Here is a 23,498-nt window from a genome sequence, read left to right as displayed (position 1 = left end):
TCCTTTGGAAGCACTGTGTTTCTTCCTCGGCACCAGGGAGGATGAACGGTGCTGGCATTCAGTCAGCACAGGAGACACACTTTTCACTGAAGTGCTTGGCACGTGCTTGGAATAGATAGGCTCTCAAGGTGGTCACAGAGCAGCCTCTATCAACCAAAACTTCAGCCTGGCCTCTCTGTCTTTCCTGGTCCTCGGCTTAACATCTTTACAAACTTGACACCAATCCTTTATGTGAGATTCACCAAGGCACTTCAGACAACTAGTCTGGATCACTCAGGGCATTGGTTTAGAACATGGAAAAACAGGGCTTAACACCCAGTGATCAAGGTATGCCCTGCTACTAACAACAGAACCTTGACAAGGGGGGAAACCGGAGAGTAAAAATTCACTAAAGAAAACTTAACACTTTAATTATTAACACTAACTATGCAAATGGGTACCAACCATCTGCAAAAATATACAAATAAGAAAACTTGACAAGGCAAGACAACTGACTCCAACAATTGTCATGGGCATTAAGAAAGAACTAAGCAGGATTAGGTTGGCTCCACCCTTTATACCATGGCACATGGCAGCACCTGACGGTGGAGGGTGCATGCGCCACAATGACAAGTACCACTAAGGGAAAAATGTCTGACAACCGTGCACAGGGTGTGCACACCTTACGTGGAACACACATGTGCAATCACTCAAAGAAGAACCACTTGTTGATGGATTCCAATAGGGGACTTTCCTTCTGGCCTTAAACTCTATTGTAGGAATAAAATTGTAACCTTGTAGATTCATTCATAGCTTTGTTCATTCATACCCTTATTTGTGTCAACCTCTATAGCTTTGTTCATTCATACCCTTATTTGTGTTAACCTCTGTATGGTATTATTATTAAAATTGTTTCCCCAGAATGTATAATCACCATCTCACAATTCTGTCTGTAATATATGAACTCCTCTCAGCCATACTCCATATTGTAAATGTAAAACCCCATTTTGATCAAATGTATTCCATCTTGTATTCTATCTTGTACAAAACTCTTTCTAAACTTTTAAATGATAGGCTTAAGAACCTTATTTGAACAAGGTATGAATGGAGGGTGTATGTATGTGTGAATCAGACCCAAACTGCCAATTTGTTCTGATGAAGTGTGGAGTCCATCCTAACGGCTGAAGAATGTGAACACATCCCTAAAAAGTAAAAGAAGAATCCACCCCAGAAAACAAAAGAACAAACTTAATCAACGGTCACAGAGGAGCGACGCGACACAGCCAAACCCATAAGTTTGCATCAAAGTCAAAAACCTATAAAAGACTGGGTGAGATTGCAAGGCTTTGGGGGAAGAGGAAGAAGAAGAAGAAGCGTCGGTGCTTGCCCGACAAAGACCCCGCTCTCCTCATGCCCAGCTTCCCTGGCCAGGTAGCTGCCACAAGCCACAAACTCCAGCAACGGACCCAAGCTACCACCTCAAGCCACAATCAGGACTGGTAGCTATATAACTACAGAATGTTTTCTGGTGTGTGTGTGTGCACATAGGCTTAAGATAGTTATTAATTTAATTTCTGATAATAAATGCGGCATACTGCCTTTTCCCCTTGAAACAGTCCCAAGTGCCTCATTTTGCACAACACTATGAAACACCCAATCATCTAATCTGACCTCCTAAATAACACAGGCCACTGAACAGTACCAGGTTACCCCTATATAAAGCCCAAAGATGTTAGCTATCCCAAAACATTTCAGTCCTCAGGAAACTAAACTGTTGTGCACCACAGGATGAGAACAAGAGAGACTGAGGTGCCACCAATACTTCAGTCGGGCCAGGATTTCAGTCATGATCTACAGAAAAGACACCCAGGACACAGGACAAGCTAGAATGGTTAGGGATTTTTTAAAAAACACATTATAAACACCCTTTCTGTAGGCATAGTATGAATGAGGCTTGGGGTTTGGAGGAGATCGGCCCATTTGTCAATCCATGGGTTTATAGCTGAGGCACCATGACCTCCAGAGATTTCATTTGATGCCCTCACCCAAAACCTATAAGACAGAAGGAGCCAGCTCCCACTTCCAGGGAGCCTAAAATTTAATTGTGGGAACTGAAGACGATGGATAAGACTCCACAGTACAGTTACACTAGGGAGATAAAGTCAGCTTAATGACACTTCAGGAAATAGGGGCCTGCTTAATAGGGGCCTGACCCTGCAATTCTGCCTCACATAAATAGTCCTTACTGCTAAATAATTAATTAATAAGTAAAGCAGTGTCCTCTTGACTTCCAGGAGACTAATCACATGGATAAGATTTTACAGGATCAGGTTCTGGTAGCAAGCTCACGCCAAAATAAATAAATAAATAATCTTGATGAGTTACAGTTTTTGCCTAGAAAACAATATGCCCTTCCTACAAAATATACGTCTACCTTACCTTCAAATAAATGAAAAATATGGAAATGATTTATTAAGATAATTGTGACTATAGTTTATCCTTGTCCTCCCTCCCTCGCTTTCTCCCCATCTGTTTGTTATGCCCTTTTGTAGTGCCTGGTCTTCACCTAGGTTGCTGTTTCCTTGAAATAAAGTAGCATGTCCAGGGGAATGGGATGAGTGAGGGTCAGAAGGCTGAGAAGTATGCACAGGTGGGCAGATGCTGAGAAATAGACAGAACAGCCAGAGGTGGTGATGGAATGAAAAGCAAAAACAAAGCAAGTGTGATTAACTTTTGCTCAATAAAGAACAAAAACACATATCACTTTAGAAAGACAGATTAAAATAAACAACATGATGCTCAAGTGGGAGGGTCAAAGTGGGCCAAGGAACTTTAGTGCACGGCAGCAGGGTCCACACAGCCAGTTGGTGCATGGCACCCCAGATTGCTGCACATTAACTCTCAGGATAGAAAAGCCCTAAGTAAGAACTGTAGCATCTGTAATAGCTGCGTAGCGCCATCGTTTAGACAGGCCACCAGAGCACCACACACGAGAAGCATAAAAGCTCTCAGTTAGCAGGAAATAAAGGTCACTTGGTCATTTACCCTGATGTCCCAAGTCTCTATGCATTCAATAATCATTGCACTGTCCCCATAAGACAATTAAAGGAAGAGAACAGAGGACATTTGTTCACTTAGGGAAAATCCAGCAACTTTCTCAATGGCCACAGAGCAACTGTTTATTCCACTGTGCATGGGTAGGCTGGATGTGTGGAGATGCTGTGCAGAGAGAGAGTCTCTCTCTCACTATTAGCATTAGACTGGATTGGTCTCCATGAAGAAGCTCCACAGTCACTCTGTGGCCTGGGTGAGGATTCCTCCACCTTGTGCATCATCCCAGCACCTGGCCTACTTACTGGGTGGGGGCAGAGAAAAGGCTTCCTACACAGTTAGCTGAGTGGTTTCATGTCAAATGGAGTTTGATTCTTTAGATGTTTAGTATGATTTGCAGCTTAGAGATAAATTTCAAATGGAACATAGAGCAATACTAGACAATGTACAGAAATGCATTGCTGCCAAACTCCTGGCATAGCAGCAGTAACAAAAGGGCTGTAAGAGAGGAGTGTGCTTACGATATTGTCTTTAGTTTACAATTTGGATCCTTCAGTCCTTGACACAATGCGTGTGCAGTTGAATTTCTCAGATCTTTCATCAGTGGGTTCCTAGAAGAGAGAATGGAAGTTTTAAATATAATTTCTTAAAGGCAGATTTTCCACCTTCTTTCCTAATGATGGTGGGGTAGGCTTTATTCCACAGCAGACATTTATTATCCTCTTTAAAAAGAAAACAAAGAGAAGCATCTAAAGATACTGAAGTCCATTGTTCTCTCATGTTAGCTATTCATTCCTAAGAGTAATGTAACCCATACTAACCCTGTGTATCATTTGTTCCCTTCTAGTGACTGGGCCATATAAAAGAGTGTTATGGGTGAGCTGGTAAAATGGATGGACAGAATAAGTAGTGAAGAGGTTCTAGAATGGACACAACTATCTACAACAATACAAGTAGTATAGAAGGAGAGATGGACATACTTGGGACATCTTAAGAATTTTCAATAAGTTACCCAAACAGGCCTCTCTTTGTCAACTCGATGGCAAGAGACAGAGAGACTGATCTTAGAATTGAAAGGCACGAATCAGGGTCAGAGTCAGGCTGGAGCTGGAGACTGGAGATCAGAGGCAGTACCAGGCTAGTGTCAGGAGGCAGGAATCAGCATCACGATCAGAGTCAGGCTGGAGTCAGAGACCAGAGATCAGGAGATCCAGGAAAGTCTGGCATTGCAGCAGGCCAAAGTCTGGGATTAAATAGATTGGCCAATCAGAGGGCCACAGGGTATCGTCATACCGGGTCTCTTGGTTAGTACTTCCTGCAGTGCCTACTCTCTATAGTGCTCCCTGGCTGTGTCTTTGCATGGCTTCCTGGTGGCATTGTGGGAATATCAACTGTCCCAGACTCCACAAACCTGGGTTCTTGTCCTTATACCTTCTCCTTTTGATGTTCAGCTGCTGGTGGGGCTGGGCAGGTCTACCCCCCTTTGCTACTGTGACTAGGCTGTGGGAGAGGACAGGTCACTTATACAGAACAATCTGGATCTTTTGGTAAACTGGTCCCCACAAACAACACGCCTTTTGATAGGGTCAAATACAAAGATCAGAGAATGTGGGCCATACTTATAGTATGGACCTATATTTTGGAAAGCAGCGACTCCAAAAAGGATTTGGAGTTATGACGAAGAACAAACTGACCAGGATCTCCCAGTACAATGTTATGGCTGAAAGGGCTAATGGGATCATTGGATATATAAACAGGAGTATAACGAGCAGGAAGAGAGAGGTTATATTGCTCTTCTAATACAGAACTGTGAACTGGTGAAGCTAAAACGTTTGCTCCAGTTCTGGTGTTCAGCTTCAAAAAGGAGGTTGAAAAACTGGAGAAGGTTCAGAGAAGAACTACAACAATTATTTCAGGACTGGAAAACCTGCCTTACAGTGAAAATCTTAAAAGAGTTCTATCAAGCTTATCAAAGCTAATCCAACCTGGGGAGAAGACATCTGATAACAAAGGGATCTAATCTAGCAGATAAAGGCAGCACAAGATCAATGGGTGCAAGTTGCAGCTTGATATATTCAAACTGAAAATAAGGTACACATTCTTAATTAATTAGCTATTGGAATAACCTTCTGAGGGATATAGTGGATCCTCCATCACTTGAAATATTTAAATTAAGTCTGGATGTCTTTCTAGAAGATAACCTCTAACTCACTTGGTGAAATTCTATGGCCTGTGTTATGCAGGAGGTCAAATGGGATGATCACAATGGTCCTTTCTGGCCTCAATCTGTTAACATGAATCAGTTATTATTCAGGTTGTTATAGAGAAGGGAGCTGCTGTGGTGATGTTAGTGAAAAAGGCAATGCTCTACTTTGTTTTATTTAATTCTCACTGTTCTGTGTGAAGCCTAGTGTCTCATTCACTTCACTGAAATTCACTGTAGCTCAATTTTGAAACGACCAATGTCATTAAATTGTTAAACAATGTCACAATAGAAACTCAGAGTTCAGGTGGTGCTACCTGAGTTTCAGTTCTGGGATGTGTGCACTTAGAGCAACAGTATTGTTGAACTGAACAAACATGCAATTATGCCATGGTGTGGCAAGTGGTCCTTCGTTGGGCTGAGGTACACCAAATGTGTCCAAGAGCCTATGCATTCAGGATCAAACAAAGAGGCTCCAGTTACTTCTCCCTTTGGGACAAAGAAACCAAACTTCTCAAATAGATTTTTAAATTCAACAAAGCAAATTAACAACGGCCTTAGAAATCTCTCAACAGGAAGCTGATTTTTCTTCAATGCAGACAGATACTTAGTATGCAACCACTCCCAGTCCATAGCAGCTAGTGTCCTCATCCTTCTATCTGATCCAGGATACTTTCCCAGGAAGATAATGAGCCCCAGCTGTTTCTGGGTCCTTCTGGTTAACCCTCGCTTCCCTATTCCTGCCTAGCCTGCAATCATGAGGTTTTCTGACCCAACTATCTCATTCCTACCAGGTCCAGAAGCATAGTGTAACCTCATCTTCCTGGGAAAAACCTAGACAAATCTCCAGATATCTTATAAACTTCTGAAAATAGGGCATTATAATAATGACATGACGAGATGCTATTCTAAAGGTTTACTGATTTATATTAAATAAACAGCTATACTTACAGAGGAAATAACCATTTCCGTAGCTTTTGTATCCATCCTTCTTCTCGTTCTCCAATCCCAAGCGTACATTTACATAGGTAAAGTGACTGCTTACTGCAACAATTCTTTACACAGAATGAAAGAGCAATTTCATCCATTGTTGAAAGCCGGATGTGTTCCAATCTTATTTCTTGGAAATTATTCATTGCCCTTTTTGCAAACTCTTCTTCCTGAAGCTCATACAAACAGTGAAACAACTCAAGCTGGTCACATAGTTCCTCATAAGTCTTATAGGAGAGAGAGGAGATTTTTTTAGCTTCTGCTTGAAACCACTTCAATAAATCCAGCTTTAGTTCAGATGATGTTTTACAATGTAACTTTTTCTCTATGTCATTTAGTCTCTCTTTATTTAAGAGACCAAACAAGAAACGTACTGTTAACATCAAATAATTATTTTTAGATATTCCATAAATATTTAACAAGTTGTTCACATCTTTCTTAGAAATCACTGGTTTTTTCATTGTCTCTTCATCTTCCTCTAGCACATAGAACAAAGCTGCAAAAACTCTTGGAAACTCAGGTGAATGAAGCTGTAGGCACTTTCACAATCTAAATCTTTTTCAAAAATATTTGTATTCAGAAAGAGAGACTGAATGTTAGACAAAGATAAATTGTGTTTCTTAAGGTCAGCTTCTTGAAACAGTATTTTCTGTTCTAAAATTCCATCTGCAGCCAATGAGCAAAGTTTCCCCAGGTTAGTTTTAGATGGTTGCAAATTAGTTTTAGATGATTGCAAATGCTCTGAGTCAGTGAAATGATCACGTAGTAAATGCTTCAGAAAAAGCAAATATACTGATGTGGTTGTTTTTGAAGTTTGTGCAAGATCTTCCCCTCTTTTCATCTGTTGCTTCATAACCCTGCAGATGATCCAACACACAATGGGGACAAAGCACATGGTGAAGAGCATTTCATTTTCTTTGACAAAATTAAAGGCTTGTGTTGCTTTCTTTTCATCACAAAAGAATTTATGAAAATATTCTTTCCTCTCATCTGCAGAAAATCCCATTATTTCTGCATAATGTGGATGACGCAAATTGTCTTTTAGTTTTTCCAGAGCAGTTGGTCTTGTAGTGATCAATAAGGAGGATTTTTGAAGAACTTTCTTTCTCAATAAACTGCACAGTACAGTTTTCCCTGGCTTCTTCTCAGATGGGTCAGTGCACAGACTATCATCCTTCATATCTAGTAAGGAATTCAATTCATCAAAACCATCTATTATAAACAGGAGTTTTTCTGGCTCCTCAAAGATTTCTTTAACTGGTACTTCTCCATCAGGACAATTGTCTACAACCAAATCAGCAACACTTTGCTTTTCAGTAACAAGATTTGTTTTTCTACAATTTATATAGAAAACATACTCAAACTTTTTCTGATAAAGTTTTCCAACTGCCCAGTCCAGCATGATCTTTCTTGCTGTCATTGTTTTCCCAATTCCAGCAGCTCCCTGCAGCACCACAGTTTTTGGGCTTGGTAGATCTTTATCAGGGTCAAATAAAACACTAATCTTAGTGAGACTGGCTTGTTGAGCCATCAATTCTGTGTGTCTTCTTCCTCTGGTGATTATTTCATGTTCTTTCTCCTCCCACTGCCGATGTTCCTTTACAATAAGCAGTTCTGTGTATCTGTTGCTAAGACTCACACGTTCACCCAGGAGAGCATTCCTGTCTTCTACTACTTGGTATTGTTCTTGTATATGTTCTCTGTACTTCTTCTTGTAATCTAACTCAATGACAATGACATGAAGCGTTAGACATGCTGAGTACCACTGTTCAAAAAGAGATAATGTGAACTGCCACTCATTGGTTATATCCAGAAGTTGGACAAGACAAAATATTGGTGGCATTCTACATTTTCCCTTCTCCCCCACTTTTGCCCAGCTTTCGCACCATCACGTGACTTGTGAAATTCTAGTAAAATGTCATGTTAAAAATTGTCTTTTGTCTTTTATAGTTTAATTATTTTGTTCTTGATCATCTGTCATCTTGGTTCTGATTCAGCAAAGCACTTAAGCACACACTTAAATCCCATTATAATAAATGAGAATTGAGCAGGTGCTTAAAATTAAGCATTTGCTTAAGTGCTTTTCTGAATAAGGATAATTGGCCTCATTCCTTTTTTGTCTCTTCTGATCTTTTCTTCTAGTTTCTGTCTTATTTCTTTATTCTCCCCCCACTCACCCCAGTACCTTGTGTCTTCTTTTGTCATTTTTAACTACTTCTCTTCTTGCTCCTGGGTTGTGTTTTCTCTCCTCTCCTGTTTGTGAGCTCGGTTAATCCCTTTCTGTTTTTCTCACTTCTAGATGTTCTTCTCTGCTTCACCCTCCATCCCCATTCCCTGCTACTGCCACTCCAAACACTGGAGCACAGGATTGGATACTGGTGTTTAGTGTGGGCCCATCTCTACTCCTGAGTAGTGCAGTATAGGAGGTGGAGTGCCATTATTTGAGTGGACAGCTGACTTGCTTATGAAAGCCCTGTCTACACTATGTTAGGAGTTGTGTTAGAAAAACATCTTTTCAAGTGTTCAAACAAGTCTACAGGCTGCGTGCATAAGGCCAAACCATCTGAGCACACTTTTAAAAAAAACAAAAACATGTTCTAGCCTGAGTAGGAGCACACAGACCAAGCAAAATGCATTAAATGATTTAGCAGTATTCACATGTGAACAATTTCTACAAACGGTCATCAGACACAATTCCTAATAGTGTGTGAATTGATCCAATAAATGCAGAACAAATGGCTTCTTCAGAGGAAGCAGCTCTGTATGTGTCCGTGTAGAATTTATCCCTCTATAGTAGTTTGGCCATAACAATTTAGTATATTTGTTCTTTCTTCATAAGTCAATGTGTGCAGTCCTTTAATTATATTTATTGTTGTTCTCAGAGCTCCCCTCATTTGGGATGCATTTTTCTGGAATAACTGGACTAAGGAGTAGAGGGCAGTATTCTAAGTGCAGTCTTACCAGAGCCATTCAGAGAGGGCCTATCATCTCCCTGCTCCTTGGTGTGATGTATCTCTGCATGTGGTCCCAGAACACATGGGCCAACCTCCCTAGCCTGACTACATCTTCCGTGATGCACCACAGTTTTCTATCTTGCAGAGACACCATGGTGCATTGTGGAAGATGTAGTCCAGAGAGGAGCCAAGCCCATAGAGAAGAAAGGGGTCATGAGGCACCTGATTCCCATATAGCACTCCAGCAGCATTTCAGAATCAAACTTTTTCTGTTTTCACAAGAAAAGCTTTTTTTTTCCCCACGGAAAGTTGAAATTTTCCATGGGAAAAAAAAAATTCTTTTGACAAAACCCCAGTTTTCTGTTGACAATATGCTGGGACCTGTTGGTCACACTTCCCAGATGTGCCAGGGAGCTCATGAAGATTGCAGTTGCTGGAAATAAGGGACTGGATGTCTTTTTGATCATTGCTGGCCAGGAGTAAAGTTTCCACAACCTGAAAGCATTTGCACCAATCTTCTCAAAGCATTTCTCTGATTCAAGAATGCATAAAACATTGGCTATTCAAAAGTGCGTATCACCTAATTTATCTATTATGTTTTTTTTCCAATATATTTGTTAAAATTATGTAAAATGTCAAATTTTTACAAATGCAAAAAATAGTTAATATTTATCCCTTAGCAGTTTCCCTCTTCCAGGAGAATCAGAGTTCCCTGCCGCTGCTGTCACCACAAGGTTCCTGCATCTTCATTCAAAATGGGTCACACTGGCCCAAGGAGGCTCAATAATGAAGATATTGCAAAAATCTCTCTGACACGTGCAGACATGTGCCATGCCCTCAGCTGCTGACAGTAACTGGGTACAATTTTCAACACGTATATCCTAAAACCAATATCCTAGCACTTGCACTTTCAACCACTTCCAGGGAAAACTCTGCTAAGCCACCTGAATTCGTTTTTGCTCAAGCCTTGCTATGCAGCACATTGCTTGGAGCTGCTATGTCCAGCTATCACACTAAATAAAACAGGCTCAATCGCTCCATCCATTTAGCCAGATAGAAGTGTGCTTAGCAAACCGATGGCTTTAACCAGGTTTCTGATTGTGTGTGGATCAAAGGCTCATGGTAGTCATTAACAACTTCCTGCATAATACTAATGTCTTCATTTGCTCCAATCCCTCAGACAGAGACAAACACCTACAGAATCTCCATAAAACATTCTTAAAACTACAATACCCACCTGCAGAGGTGAAGAAACAAATGGACAGAGCCAGATGGTACCCAAAAGTCACCTACTACAAGACAGACCCAACAAAGACAACAACAGAACACCACTGGCCATCACCTACAGCCCCCAGCTAAAAATCTCTCCAGCACATCATTAAGGATCTACAACCTATCCTAGCAGATGATCCCTCACTCACTCTAGCTGTGGGAGGCAGACCCATCCTTGCTTACAGACAGCCCCCCAACCTGAAGCAAATACTCACCAGCAACCCTACACCCTACAAGAAGACCAATCCAGGAACCTACCCCGGCAACAAACGCCGTTGCCAGCTCTGCCCACACTGACTCTAGTGACACCATCACTGTTCCTAACCACATCAGCCGCACCATAAGGGGCTCATTCACCTGCACATCTACTAATGTAATATATGCCATCATGTGCCAGCAATGCCCCTCTGCCATGTACATTGGCCAAACTGGACTGGCACTACACAAGAATAAATGGACACAAATCAGACATAAAAAATAATAACATCCATAAACCAGTTGCAGAACACTTCAATCTCCCAGGACACTCTGTCACTGACTTGAAAGTTGCCATACTTTCTACAAAAAAACTTCAAAAACAAACTTCGAGCTAGAAATCATCTGCAAACTTGACACAATCAAACTGAGTCTGAATCGGGACTTGGAATGGTTATCTCATTACAAGAAGTAATTGTCACTGTTCACGCAGTCTTACCTCCTAATCAATGGTTGTGAATAGGCCTCAACTACTCTAACTGAATGGACTTTGCTTCTATCTACCTTCCCAATTGTTGTTTCTTACCCTTGGATATGTGTGTGTGTGTGTATATATATATAAACTTCTATGTGATTTCTATTCCTTACATCTGACGAAGTGGGTTACAGCCTACGAAAGCTTATGCTTGCAGAAATTAAATGTGTTAGTCTTTAAAGTGCTACAGAACTCTCGTTGTTTTTGCTGTATACAGACTAACACAGCTACCCCTCTGAAACAATACACAGATTGTCTCTGTAGTCTGGTTCCGTCTCGTTCTGTCCAAACTAAAATCTTGGTTTGTTTTTCCCACACCTCTTTACGGATGTCCAGCCACCAACATCACTCATGCCCATAATCTCAACATCCTCCTTGACTCAGCCCTTTCTCTAGAGCCACACATCAGGCCATTTTTAAATCTTGCCACTTCTTCCTGCACAATATCTCTGAGATCCAGAATTTCCTCTCACTCCACAGAGCTAAAACTCCAGGACCTTATCATCTTGACTACTGCAACCTTTTCCTCTCTGGCCTTGACAAATACAGTCTTGTCTCTCAAGTCCATTCAAAATGAAGAACATCTCCTTGGCTTATTATTCTACCTACATCAATTCCTTCTTTGCATCCCTCCGTTATCTATCTAGATTTTTATAAGGTCATCCTGTGCAGTGGTATCTGAGGGCCTTCCATTAGAAGTAACAAAAATTCAGGCTTTAAGTTACTTAGAACCAAAGTGAAAGAAAACCTTAAACTTTGAACTCCACCCATGTCATAAACAAAATTCTACTTTTATTACTACTATTAAAAAGCAAATAATCATAAAAGCAAGTCATATTACAATACAGAGCATTGTGTACTTCATATAATGCACTGCCAAACCAACCAAAATATAGATTATGGAGTATTTCACATTTCATTTACAGGTTCTATTTAGGTAAAAGTTTCTTATTGCATTTCTTAGGTAAATTGTTAAAACTTAAGTAACGTAATGGTTATTCTTTTCTCCTGTAAACTGCAGGGACTTTCAGATTACAGTTTGAGAATCTGTGTATTCTAAAGAGTCCTTTGCTAGATATTACGGAGGAAAGTCTTAAGTATTAAAAGCCTCAATGGAGTAATATCTGATGAGTATGGGGTAATACGTAGGGTTTGTCTACACATGGAGTTATTCTGGAACAGCTATTCTGATTTAAATTCATACTCTACCTTATTCTGGAATAACTTTAATGTGTAAACAAACCCCTTAATCTCTCTTCAGGTATAGTCCCAGGTGAGGCAGCTGGCCGGAGATAGAGAAAAGATTCCTTCACTTCTCAAGTCTGGCTTGATTTAAGGATTCTCCTCCATTGGTTTGGTCTCTGTAAGCGTTTCCGGTTCCGTGGGAGGCCACAGCGGCTTCCTACACAGGGGAATAGCTCGCGTTCGGCGAGAGATCAGTCTAGGCAATTCGCCCGTATGTGGGGCGAGCCCTCAGTCTACCACTCAAGCCCCCAGTCGGGGCGAGTGAGCAAGGAGTCAAATGCTCCAACCCTTGAGCAGGGTGAGCAGATCGCTCAGGCCCTCAGGCAGGGTGAGCGAACAGGAGTCTATTGCTCCAACCCCTGGGCAGGGTGAGCAGAGGCGGATCGCTCAGGCCCTCAGGCAGGGCGAGCGACCAGGAGTCTATTGCTCCAACCCCTAGGCAGGGTGAGCAGGGGTTGCAACAGCTTCAGGCGGAGGCAGGAGAGCAATTCTCCTGGGGTGGCTAGGGACAAGGGGAAGGGGAGGGGGACGCAGGCCCACCCGTCTCCACTGCGTCCCAGCCTAGGGCCCTAGCAGTGGCAAAAGCGGCTGCCACTGTGTCGACGGGGCTCCCGCCGCAACACACCGACTATGATGCGGCTACAGCCACAGGCCGTGGCTGTCCCTGGGCTACTTCCTCCCCACTGACCCTAGTACCTGCTTCCTCCGTGCCACGGGGATAGTCCACCTGGTGTAGCGCCGTTAGTCCTTCCTCATCAACGGGGGGTAAGGCAGGAAGCTCCTCTTCAGGGGGCAGCTCCTCCAGGTCGTTGTATGTGGGGAGTGGCTCGGCCTCGGGCAGCTCCTCCAAGTCCTGCCCCGCTGCAGGGAGGGGCTCGGCGGCCAGCAGTTCCTCCAAATCTGGCCCGGCCTCCGGGGGTGCCCACCACTCGGGCTGCTCTGGGGCCTCGGCCCAGCCAGGCGGTTCCAGAGCACGGTCCCGGGCTCGGGGTCGGGGTAACTCAGCCCAGTCGTCCTGGCCGGGTTGCCTAGTCCAGCTTCTCGAGGGCCCTATCCAATCCCCAGGTCCAGGTGGGGCCGGGGTTCATCGGCAGCGGCTAGGTTCTGGCCTAGGCCTCTGCTGGCGGGGCAGCACATCTGCCTCTGGCAGCAGTCTGGGGCCTACTGAGCTCAGGGGCCAGGCTTTTGTACTTCCCCTTCCTGTTGGGGCTCCGCCCTGCAGCAGCCAATTGGCCTGGCTGGGTTGTCCTATCATGGCCCGGGTCCCTTGTTGCTGGGCAGACTCCAGGGCAGGGCGTGAGTTGAGCCAATCAGAGCGCTGGTGTCCTTCCTCAGGCTCCAGCTCCGGCTCCGTGGGAGGCCACAGCGGCTTCCTACAGCCTCACATACTAGTGCTTGGCTTCCCCTCTTTGGATGTGGTCCTGGACTCCACAGGAACGGGTGGACATGCTTAGATAAGGTGAAGAGATGCGTTTCCCTGATCTAGAAATGAGTCTTTGGCTTCTGTTGAACCTTTAACTTTCAGCCTCAGCTTTTCTCCCTGAGCATTCTGTGGTAGCTCCATATTGCCCAGCCCAGCTGTGGATTTATGCCTCCTACTTTCACCCTCACACTCCCATTTCCATGCTGCCCCTCCTATCTTTAACTCTCTGTCTCTTTCCAGAAATTAATGTTCCAATCCTCTCAAAACCAGTGCTTTTCAAAGACCTCCCCCTTTCCCACAAAAATGTGTGAAAATACTTGTTTTTGTGTGAAAGGTTTTATGTGAAAGGCTTTGTTTTATTGGAGAACACTGTCAGTGTACTCATTTTCTGCAGGTCGAGTTCATTCTTGCCTTGTCGAAATCCATTCAAACTAAGCCCACAGTCAAACCAATGTCAGGTAACACAGCTAAAAACTTATTTAACCCCATCCCCCCACCCCTGCCCTTACACAAAGACACAAGCAAAACAAGACACTGCACTGCACACACTTCTCCCTTTTGGGAGAGGGTGAGAGAACACACTACCTGACAGTTGTGTGGTCACATTTCTTAAGGCACTACTGGAAAACGCTCAGAAGCTAGTGATGAGCATGGTATAAAAACCTATATAAAACAGAAGGGCTTGAAATGGACTCAAGTGTGGCACTGTTTTTTTCAGGGCTGGTGAAAGGGTCCATCAGCTTGAACACGTGAGTTCAAATTTTACAGAACCTCTCTGCATTCTCTGTTCCAAGCCACCTGCAATCACCGGACTCTTGCTGTCACATATTTGGTGCAAGTGCAGCATGCCCTGATAATATCAGGCTCCAAGAACAGCTCCTCAGTCTCCAGGGAGAAGGACGATATTTTTGGTTTTGTTTTAACCCACTCTAGTAAATCAGGTTTAATTTTGGGTGATATTTTGCAGCTAAGTTTTTCTCCATGTCCTTCATTCTCTCTTCATTTAAGAGACCAAACAGGAATCGCACTGTTAACATTAAATAATTTCTAGATTTTCCATAGTTTTCTAACAATTTTTTCACATTCTTCATAGCAGTTTCTGAATCTTCTACTGTTGTTTCTTCTTCTTTCTCCAACACATAAAACAAAACTGCAAAAAACTCTTGAAAACTCAAGTGAATGAAGCTGTAAACACATTCACAGTCAGTATCTTTTTGAAACATGTGCTCATTCAGAAAGAGAGAGTCAGATATATCTAAGCCATGCTTCTTGATTTCTTCTTCCCCAAATAGTCTTTTCTGCCTCCAGATTCCATCTGCCGCCAAGGAGCAAAGTCCCTTCAAGTTAGCTGGTGTGTGTTGCTTTGAATTGCTGCTGTGACCCTTTAATAAACTGAAAAGGTAGAGCATGTACACACCAGTGATTGTTTTGGAAGTTTGTGCAAGATCTTCACCTGCTTCCATCTGTTGTTTCAGAACTGTGCAGATGATCCAACATGCAATGGGGACAAAGCATATGGTGAAGAGCATTTCATTTTCTTTTACAAAGTTAAAGGCTTTTCTTGCTTTTTCTTCATTTGCAAAAAACTTGTGGAAATATTCCTCCCTCTCATCTGCAGAAAATCCCAAGATCTCTGCACAACGTTCATGTTGCAAACACTGCCTGAGTTTCTCCAGAGCAGTTGGTCTCGTAGTGATTATTACATAGGATTCAAGAAGAACGGTTTTCCGAATTAAACTGCTCAATATGATTTCCATTGGCTGCTTTTCACTGGAATCAGAGCACTGATTATCTTCTGGCTGATCCAAGGAAAATCTCAGTTCATCAAAACCATCAATTATGAACAGGAGTTTCTCTGGATTTCTCAAAATCTCTTCAATTTGTGCATTTTTATTAGGACAATTCCTTAAAATCAAATCAGCAATACTTCCCTGCTCACTGCCTAAGTTCACTTCCCTGCAATTTATGTAGAAAGCATAATCAAACTTTTCCTTATAGAGCTTTCCAGCTGCCCAGCCAAACATAATCTTTCGTGCTGTCATTGTTTTTCCAATCCCTGCAGCTCCCAGCAGCACAACCATTTGTGGAGTTTGTCCATCTTCATCACATTTAAATAAATTATCCAGGGTGATGGAACTAGCTCTCTTAGTCATGTTTTCTTCATGTCTCCATCCCAAGGTCATTATTTCATGTTCTCTCTCTTTTTTGTGACAATGTTTCCCTACAATAATCAGCTTTGTGTAGCTGCTGTTTAGAGTCACGTTCTCACCAAGACGAGAGTTCAAGTCTTTTATTACTCTGTGCTTGTTTTGTATGTGTTTTCTATATGTCACCCTGTAATCTAATTTAGTGACATGAAGCAATCAGAAATTCAGAAGACTTATCACTAATGTCACAATAAAGCTACTTAAACAATAATAATGCTACTTTAAGCTTATTCTGCAACTTCCAGCTTAAAATACCCCCAGTCAATTAACTATGGGCCTGACTATAAATTGTCCCATTGAAATTAGTCATAATTCCCTGCATATACAGTAGAATTCCATTTATCTGAACAGCCTGTGGGACAACTGAAATGTTCGGATGACCAGAAGGGTGGGGTACCTGACTCCCTCCCCCAAGGCTGTCAGTGCCAGGAAGCGGTGATGCCAGCCCCTGAGGGTGGCAGAGGGGAAGGAAAAAAGGGGAAGGTTCCTGTCTCCTGACACGAAGGGGTGGCTGGGCACAGTGGGGACACCAGGCTGTTGCAGCTGTCTGGACCACACCCCATCCTCAACCTGCTGTGTCTCTCCAAGGCCAAGGTTAGTGCCTGCCTTGCTCCCCTCCCTCACACCTGCCCCTGCACTCCCTGCACTCCAGGCTCCTCGGCACACATCCTCAGCCCCAAATGTCAGCCCCCCGCTAAAGGAAAGGTGGAGGATAGAGGATGGGAGAGGGGGAGTTGTTCTCAGTGCCGGGAATAGCTACAGCAGCACCAAGGAGGTGCCTGTCTCTTGCTTCTACTCCCTCTCTCCTTCACTTTCTGACAGACTCAGGGGAGGGAGCTGGCTGTATCCCATACTTCCCTTTATACAGAAATCCTTCCAAAACGCAGTGGGGGACACCCAGCTGATTCAGATACCAAGGATTTTCAGATACCTGGAATTTAGAATGCTTGGTTGCACCTGTATATAGGAATCACTTCATCAGTTAATGAAATGCAACCCCCCGTCCACTGTTTAACAGCACACACCAACACTACATAAGAAGTTAGGACATGATGTGATGAATATATATTCTGAACTGCAGTGGGAATTTCGGTGCGAGGATTGTAAGTACACAAAGTAGAATGTGTCCTGGACACAGGTTTTACAAAACGCCATAGCCTCTTTAATGACCACAGCTGGTTATTAGTTATTTTGCCTCGTTTAAAGACAGTACACCTAGCAGCAGAGCACCTTCCAGCACCGTTCTTCTGGGTGGGCTCAGTACGGACTCTGAGATAAGAGTTCCGCCTGATCATTTAACACCATTTGCTGCAGCACATGGAGATCTACCATCCATTTCCTCATCTCCCTCTGTACCCTACTTACCCTGTGTGATCAGATGAGAGTATATACTCTGAGGTGTTATTTCTAGAGGTAAACTAAAGGCCTGGCTGATCTGGTCTAATGTCTGTAATCAATACAATTTTCAGTTAAAATGTCACATACCTGAACTTCCAGGTGTTTGCTGAGGATGCAAAACTGAAAGAGAAATTGCACATGAATGTTAGTGTAACAGAATCACAGTGTGTCACACTGTATGTGTGAGCTTGTACGAGCATCCATGCACTCCATTCACTGCCGTCTGAAGGCTTGTCTACATCTGGAGTTATTCTGGAATAACAACTCCGTATATGGACACTCTTATTCACAGTTCGTTTCATATATTTTGAAAGTGGATTGAGCTAGAGTGGGAAAAGGCACTCTTATTCTGGAATAAGAGTGTTCATGCATGGAGTTATTCAGGAACAGCTATTCCACTTTAAATTCAGACCTTACCTTAATCTGAAATGATTTAAGTGAAGACAAGTCTTGAGGACTGTGAAGGTTGCGTCATAGATGCCCCAGGCCAGCACCATCCTGCTTTCAAAAACTGGACTTCACTCTCTTGTGGGACACTGAAAACAGCAGGAGGCCTTTAGAACTGCAGCTCTCTAGGTTTGCTGGCTACTAGATTGTTTGTAGTGCACTAAATTTGTTTCTTTAATTAAATATAGCCACAAAGATAGAGTTCCTGCCTGAAATCCTAGAAAGGTCCCGTTCAGCTGTTTAGTGATATATACTGGGTAAGATTCTCTTCTATATCCAGTTAGCAGTTACAGATCCTTGATTCTCTGTCCCAGCCCCGGCACAGGTTAGAGCAGTGTGGGGGCTGTTTTAACTTGCACCAGCTGCCAATGGTCCCCAAGGAATGGTCCCCTAGGTGGGGATGCACTACAGTCACTCCTCCTACCCACCTCTCTGTGTCTGTGACACTCCCTCTGCATTGCTATGTTGGCACTACAAACACAGGGAACTCCCCCACACTAGGAATTTCCTTAGATGGAGTTACAGGCCATCTCTGCTCCTTTTGTGCCAGCTGAGTGGAAAAAAGGGAGTGGAGCAGGCCAGAGAATCTGGCCTGCTGTGAGCATCTCTACTTTGAGTCCCCCTGGCTTCCTGCTGGGATTTAGAATTTGTCATTCCTGCCACTATCCTGTTTCTCCTTCTGCTACTCCTGCTGTTGCCCAAGGTCAGATTCCTGGGGGGAGTTCCCAGGTTTTACAGTAATTTTAGGTTTCTTACCTTTCTCTCTTTCTTGTCTGAGTTTATCAGCGGAGTCTCTGAGATTGATCTGAGTGAAAACGTCTATGATTATGTCTACTGCAATATCTCCACCATAGAATTCCATCAGGAGGTTCTTAGTATCTATTGCATCAGCATTCTTCAGCTGACCTCGGGGGATGTTACCTTTCTCCTCAAAGTCAGAGTGTGATAATTTGTCTTTAAATCCTTTGAATTCTTCCTGAGAAAGGTTGTTGAGGGCATGTATGAGAAGGTCACTAATCCTGCTGCTTCTGTTTGCCATCACTGGGTGTCAAGAAAGGAAACTAAAATACAAGATAAAGTCCTGTTATGCATAATGAATAGAGTATAAACAGCAATTTTCCCCATGAAGAGGACAGAAGTATAGTCTAGTGATGAGAGTAAATCATGGGGACTCATAATTCCTCAGTTGTTTTTCTCACAAAGGAGGCATTGGACATCTCACTTGGTCTCTCTGTGCCTGCTTTCTCATCTGTAAATGGGGATGATTGTATTCATCTAACTCACAGGCAGTGACATGTACTGTGTTATAAGAGGTTTAGACATCATGCTGCATCCACAGTAAAACCTCAGTCAGACTTGTGTGACTACCGTCAAGTTGTTCTGGGCCATATTCTGCCATCTTTACTCATGTTGAATTTAGTGGAACTACTTGTAGGCAAGGCATACTCAGGGTGAATAATGGGGGCAGAGTATAGTTCTAAAAAAATAAACCATGTTTTGGGGGTGAATTGTTCATCAAATCTCTAGAAACTTCCCACTGCATTTATGGGCAAAGGAAAGTCTGACAGATCCCAGATTGCCACTGATTGAAAATATGACAAATACTTAAGTAAATAAAAATTATCCCCATGCACCTAATTACACCAATCTACCAGCTAGAATCTTAGGGCCATAGGTTTCAAACAGTCTCTTTTTTTCTACCTGCAGTCAGTAGCAGATGCAGTTTTGTTGGTGCAAATCACTATAGGCAGAACAGTTGTCAGCCCCAAGCCTGACAAGGGACAAATGACTAACTGATGGTGCCCTCAAATCAGAGAGGCTTCTAAATGCCAACACTGAAACCCATGGTTATTTGCACTCCCAAAACCAAGCCCCTAATTGATTAGGGGGCAAAACTGGAGGCCAGTTTTTTTAATAGAATTTTCAGCAGCGCTGCAAAAGAATCATTAATTTGGCCCTCAGTAAACAGGAGCCATAAAAAATTACAAGAAAAAGGGAAATGATTTTAACAAGCGAAAATTAAGACAAATGGTGAAGAAATCTAAGCAAAACCTCAAAGTGCTCTTCCTGAGTTCCCCCTCGCCCTTCCACAGACACTGTTGTGCTGAAAAGCTTAACCACGGAAGGCCAGATTATACTGGGACAGATATTTATGCTCGTGAGGATCAAGCTTTGAAAGACAAGAAATTTAAAAGAGAACAAACATTAGGGCAAATGTGACCATTCCTTCAACACAACAGTCATGTATTTAAGAATGGAAATATTTCAGACCCTTATTGTCCCCTGTTTACAGCTGAATCTAGACACATAATAGTCAGGATGTAGGGTTTCTAGAGACCTTTTACCAAAATGGAAATTGTAATTCCTGGTTGGTTTTGGTACTTTCTTCTCTAATTCTGTTTCATACTTTTTTACTGTATGTTTTCCTTTAGGATTATGGTGTCCTGTCTCTCCCACATCATCTTTATTTTATTCTTTTATTATTTCTGAAAACGTTTAGCAAGAGAAAAGTAGCAGACATGCTTTTACTATTATACTTGTTCTTGAACCACTAAAAACATTAACAAAAAATATTCAAACCCCATTTTGTTATTCAATGAGCACTAACAAGATGGTGATTCAGGAAGGGTGTGACATGAGGCAGCACTTTTGTGGACACCAGGGCAGAAATAAGCTTTGGGTTGAGAAGCAACAAGTCCTGAGATCTTCAGAGTTGCCTAGCAATTATAGACTTGTCACATGGGGTGACCTGAGAGGTATTTTCTCTTTGTATGTGTCAAAACCTCAGTTACTTATTCAAATTAAGAGGAATTTGCCCAAGACAGGAAAGTACCTCAGAAAAGTTGCTGCCAAAAACTAAATGGGACTAATTCCCTGTTCTATTTCACCAGTTCTGTGCTGGTGTTCCCTCCCTTGCTCCCAGTGGCACCGGCATAGCAATAATGTCATGACATGGAGAATCGGGCCCCATATGTTCATTACAATGATTATGTGCAGTGAAGGATCCCAATCAGAGTATGCTCTAAATGTAACAACTTTCATTATATTTGTTATTCTTTATATTAAATTAAACTAAGAAAGCCTTTCTTTTGTGTTTAAGTTTACCAATATGGAAGGTCTGACCTTACCTTCTTTAATGAAGGAAGTTGAGGTAAGATGCATAAAATGTTTATTCTAAAGATTTTACTAATGTTACATTTCACCAAGCTGTAGAGCAGATCCCACAAGACCTTTTAAAGTTTGTTATTTTGTTTCAAATTCTACCAACCAGGTAAAGAAACCCTTCTTGCCTATGAACTAGAAACGTTGAAGTTGAACACTGTACCAAAAGCAGGGAAACAGAAGGTATTCAGTACAGATGACACTACATGGAATAAAGGCACAGCACTATATTTAAATGCAAAAATACACTATGTTAATACAATGTGAAGGATAAAAGTGAAAATGCGGAAGTCAGGGACGTTCAGAAGCTAAGGGTCTCAGAGTAACTTTATCACGCACACGTTTTCCGCCATCTGTGAAGTAGCTGTGATCTTGAAATGCCACATGGAAGCTTGGGTACAAAAAAGGTGGCTTTTTAATCAAGATACAAGAACGTCACAGAGAGGAACTATTTCCTCTGTCCACCGCAAGACTGTTTCCCCTCACCATATAAGAGAGCTTGAACTCTGTGGAAGGGCATCATTGGGACTGGGGGCAAAAACAGAAAGGTACTGTGGAGCAAGCATGGCTTTCTTGTTCCCCTCTGAAGCTGGGATTCTCAGATCCAGTCTCCCCATCCACTACGCTTTGCAAATAATTCATTTTTCAGCTTAGTGGCAGTTCTGGAAAATCAAAACAGAATCTTTAATTTCAATCTTTTTTTAACCTTTTAAATAAATTCAAAGGAAATTCCAAAACCAAGACATTTGAAAATGAAAAGTTGAAATATTTGTTTCCAAAATGCCAAAATAAACCATGTCAAATTTTCCTAAATAAATAAATATTTTTTCTTCTTTTTTCCCCCTGACCAAAAAAATGTGTCAAAATCAATTTGCAAAACAATTTGGCCAATACTTATCTGCATTTTTTGGTGAAAAAAGGTTTCAGCTGAAATACTTTACCCAGCTCTACCCTCCACTTGCAGATGCAGAAGGGGCTGTTGCCTTTGTCCTGTTACAGCTTCTTCTCTCCACAGTCACTTTCTGTTACTTTCCCACACACAAATACAAGAGACCTTACAAGAGATTCAGAAACTAGAGCCAATGGCACACATTCTCCCTTCACGTTTTCATACAAGCGAAATCACAGTAAAATGTGATCTTGCACACACATTGTCAGTCTCTACAAGGGACCAAAGAGATGTCCATTTTCTATCTGCACAGAAAACTGCTGCCTTCCTTCAGAGAACCTGCCTGACAGTAACATGACATAGATCAATACAAATATTATGCATTGTGGACTCACCTTGAGGCACTGAAGAGAGCTTGTTTAGGTTGAAGTTTTTAGAACTTTTTCATGCTGAAGTGGAGGAATGCTGTTCTCTGCAATGTGGTGAAATCCGAGAGTATTTTCATAGTCCATATATGGGCTCTGCATTTGCCAGGTCTGTAAAAATCAGCCACTATTAGACAGAGCCCTGCCCCTTTCCCAGTCAAAAAGAAAAAAAGTTCAGCAACTGGCATTAAGGTTCCAAATATGTCTCAATACTTTAAGGGTAAAATTTGTTAATAGAATCTTTAAACCTACAAAGAAAAGTTACATTTAAAAATATATTGTGCAGTATGAAAATACAGAGTGAAGGTAACTGAACTTTATCATTCCAGAGAAAATGTCTCAAGATTGACAGAACATCTGTCATACACCCCCAGCACCAGGCCATACTGAGTATGTAAATATATACACCATCCATCGTATGTGCCACTGACGCACATGCCACTAATTAGCCTTCCCCTGACAAGACAGCAATATCAACATGCCACATCTTACACCAAAGATAATCATATTGATGGATGCAATATAACTGAATGGCTACAGTGACTAGACAAACGTACCAATTCATATCCAACCTACCTATACTTCTCTTGTGCCAGACTTTGGAATTGTATAGCTATTTTAAACCTTTCCTATCCATAGTGGCTTGACTGCCTGCAACTGTGAAGATCTTAAAGCCTTTTCAATTTCTGGTTAGGTTTTGAATTCTCTGCTGCATAGATGTGGGATACTGGGATATTGTTTACTTAATTTCATTTTTGCCTGGACTTGGGTTCAGACAGAAATGTTAAATGATCTGATTCTTCTTTTAATTCTTTATACTCATCTTTGAACTTTGTGGCCCAGAACCTCCCAGCCTCCATGGACAGACTGAGGGTTGTCCTTACACATGGGCAGCAGGGTTGGTTTGGGAGGGTGGGGGGCAGGGTTCAGCAGCTACTTTACAGTGTGGATGAGAGGAATTCTGTATCTGATTGGGTAGTCATATATGTGTGAGGTGGAAGGGAGTCCCTTAAGGAGGGACAGGGTTAATGGGATGTGTGGATTTTATGGTACGACGAAGAAGCCTCCCTTCACTAATCATTTCTCTGAGACCCAGGAAGCTCAGCCACAGTGTGAAATTCTG

At 42.3% G+C, this 23,498-nt stretch overlaps 2 protein-coding genes across 2 annotated transcripts in view; both read right to left on the bottom strand.

The window, feature by feature from the left end:
* Window positions 1–22,477, bottom strand: part of LOC137159821 (NACHT, LRR and PYD domains-containing protein 12-like) — a 28,036-nt gene extending 5,559 nt beyond the window's left edge. The window contains 7 exon segments of the mRNA XM_067558281.1: window positions 3,552–3,641; window positions 6,185–6,478; window positions 14,707–14,824; window positions 14,827–16,188; window positions 17,540–17,572; window positions 18,656–18,960; window positions 22,346–22,477. Coding sequence (XP_067414382.1) covers window positions 3,552–3,641; window positions 6,185–6,478; window positions 14,707–14,824; window positions 14,827–16,188; window positions 17,540–17,572; window positions 18,656–18,938 — 2,180 coding nt within the window. The 5' untranslated portion in view covers window positions 18,939–18,960; window positions 22,346–22,477.
* On the bottom strand, window positions 6,603–8,066 carry LOC137159820 (NACHT, LRR and PYD domains-containing protein 3-like). Its single transcript, XM_067558280.1, has one exon. The coding sequence runs from the start codon at window positions 8,064–8,066 to the stop codon at window positions 6,702–6,704; it is 1,365 nt and encodes a 454-aa protein (XP_067414381.1). The 3' UTR covers window positions 6,603–6,701.
* Window positions 22,478–23,498: the final 1,021 nt, after the last annotated feature.

This window comes from Emydura macquarii, unplaced genomic scaffold (genome assembly GCF_026122565.2).
Source record: "Emydura macquarii macquarii isolate MOO-44397 ecotype Brisbane River unplaced genomic scaffold, CSIRO-AGI_Emac_v2 contig_1942, whole genome shotgun sequence".
Classification (NCBI taxonomy): Eukaryota; Metazoa; Chordata; order Testudines; family Chelidae; genus Emydura; species Emydura macquarii.
The sequence above is the reverse complement of the archived record's forward strand: the minus strand, read 5'-3'. Positions and strand labels throughout refer to the sequence as shown.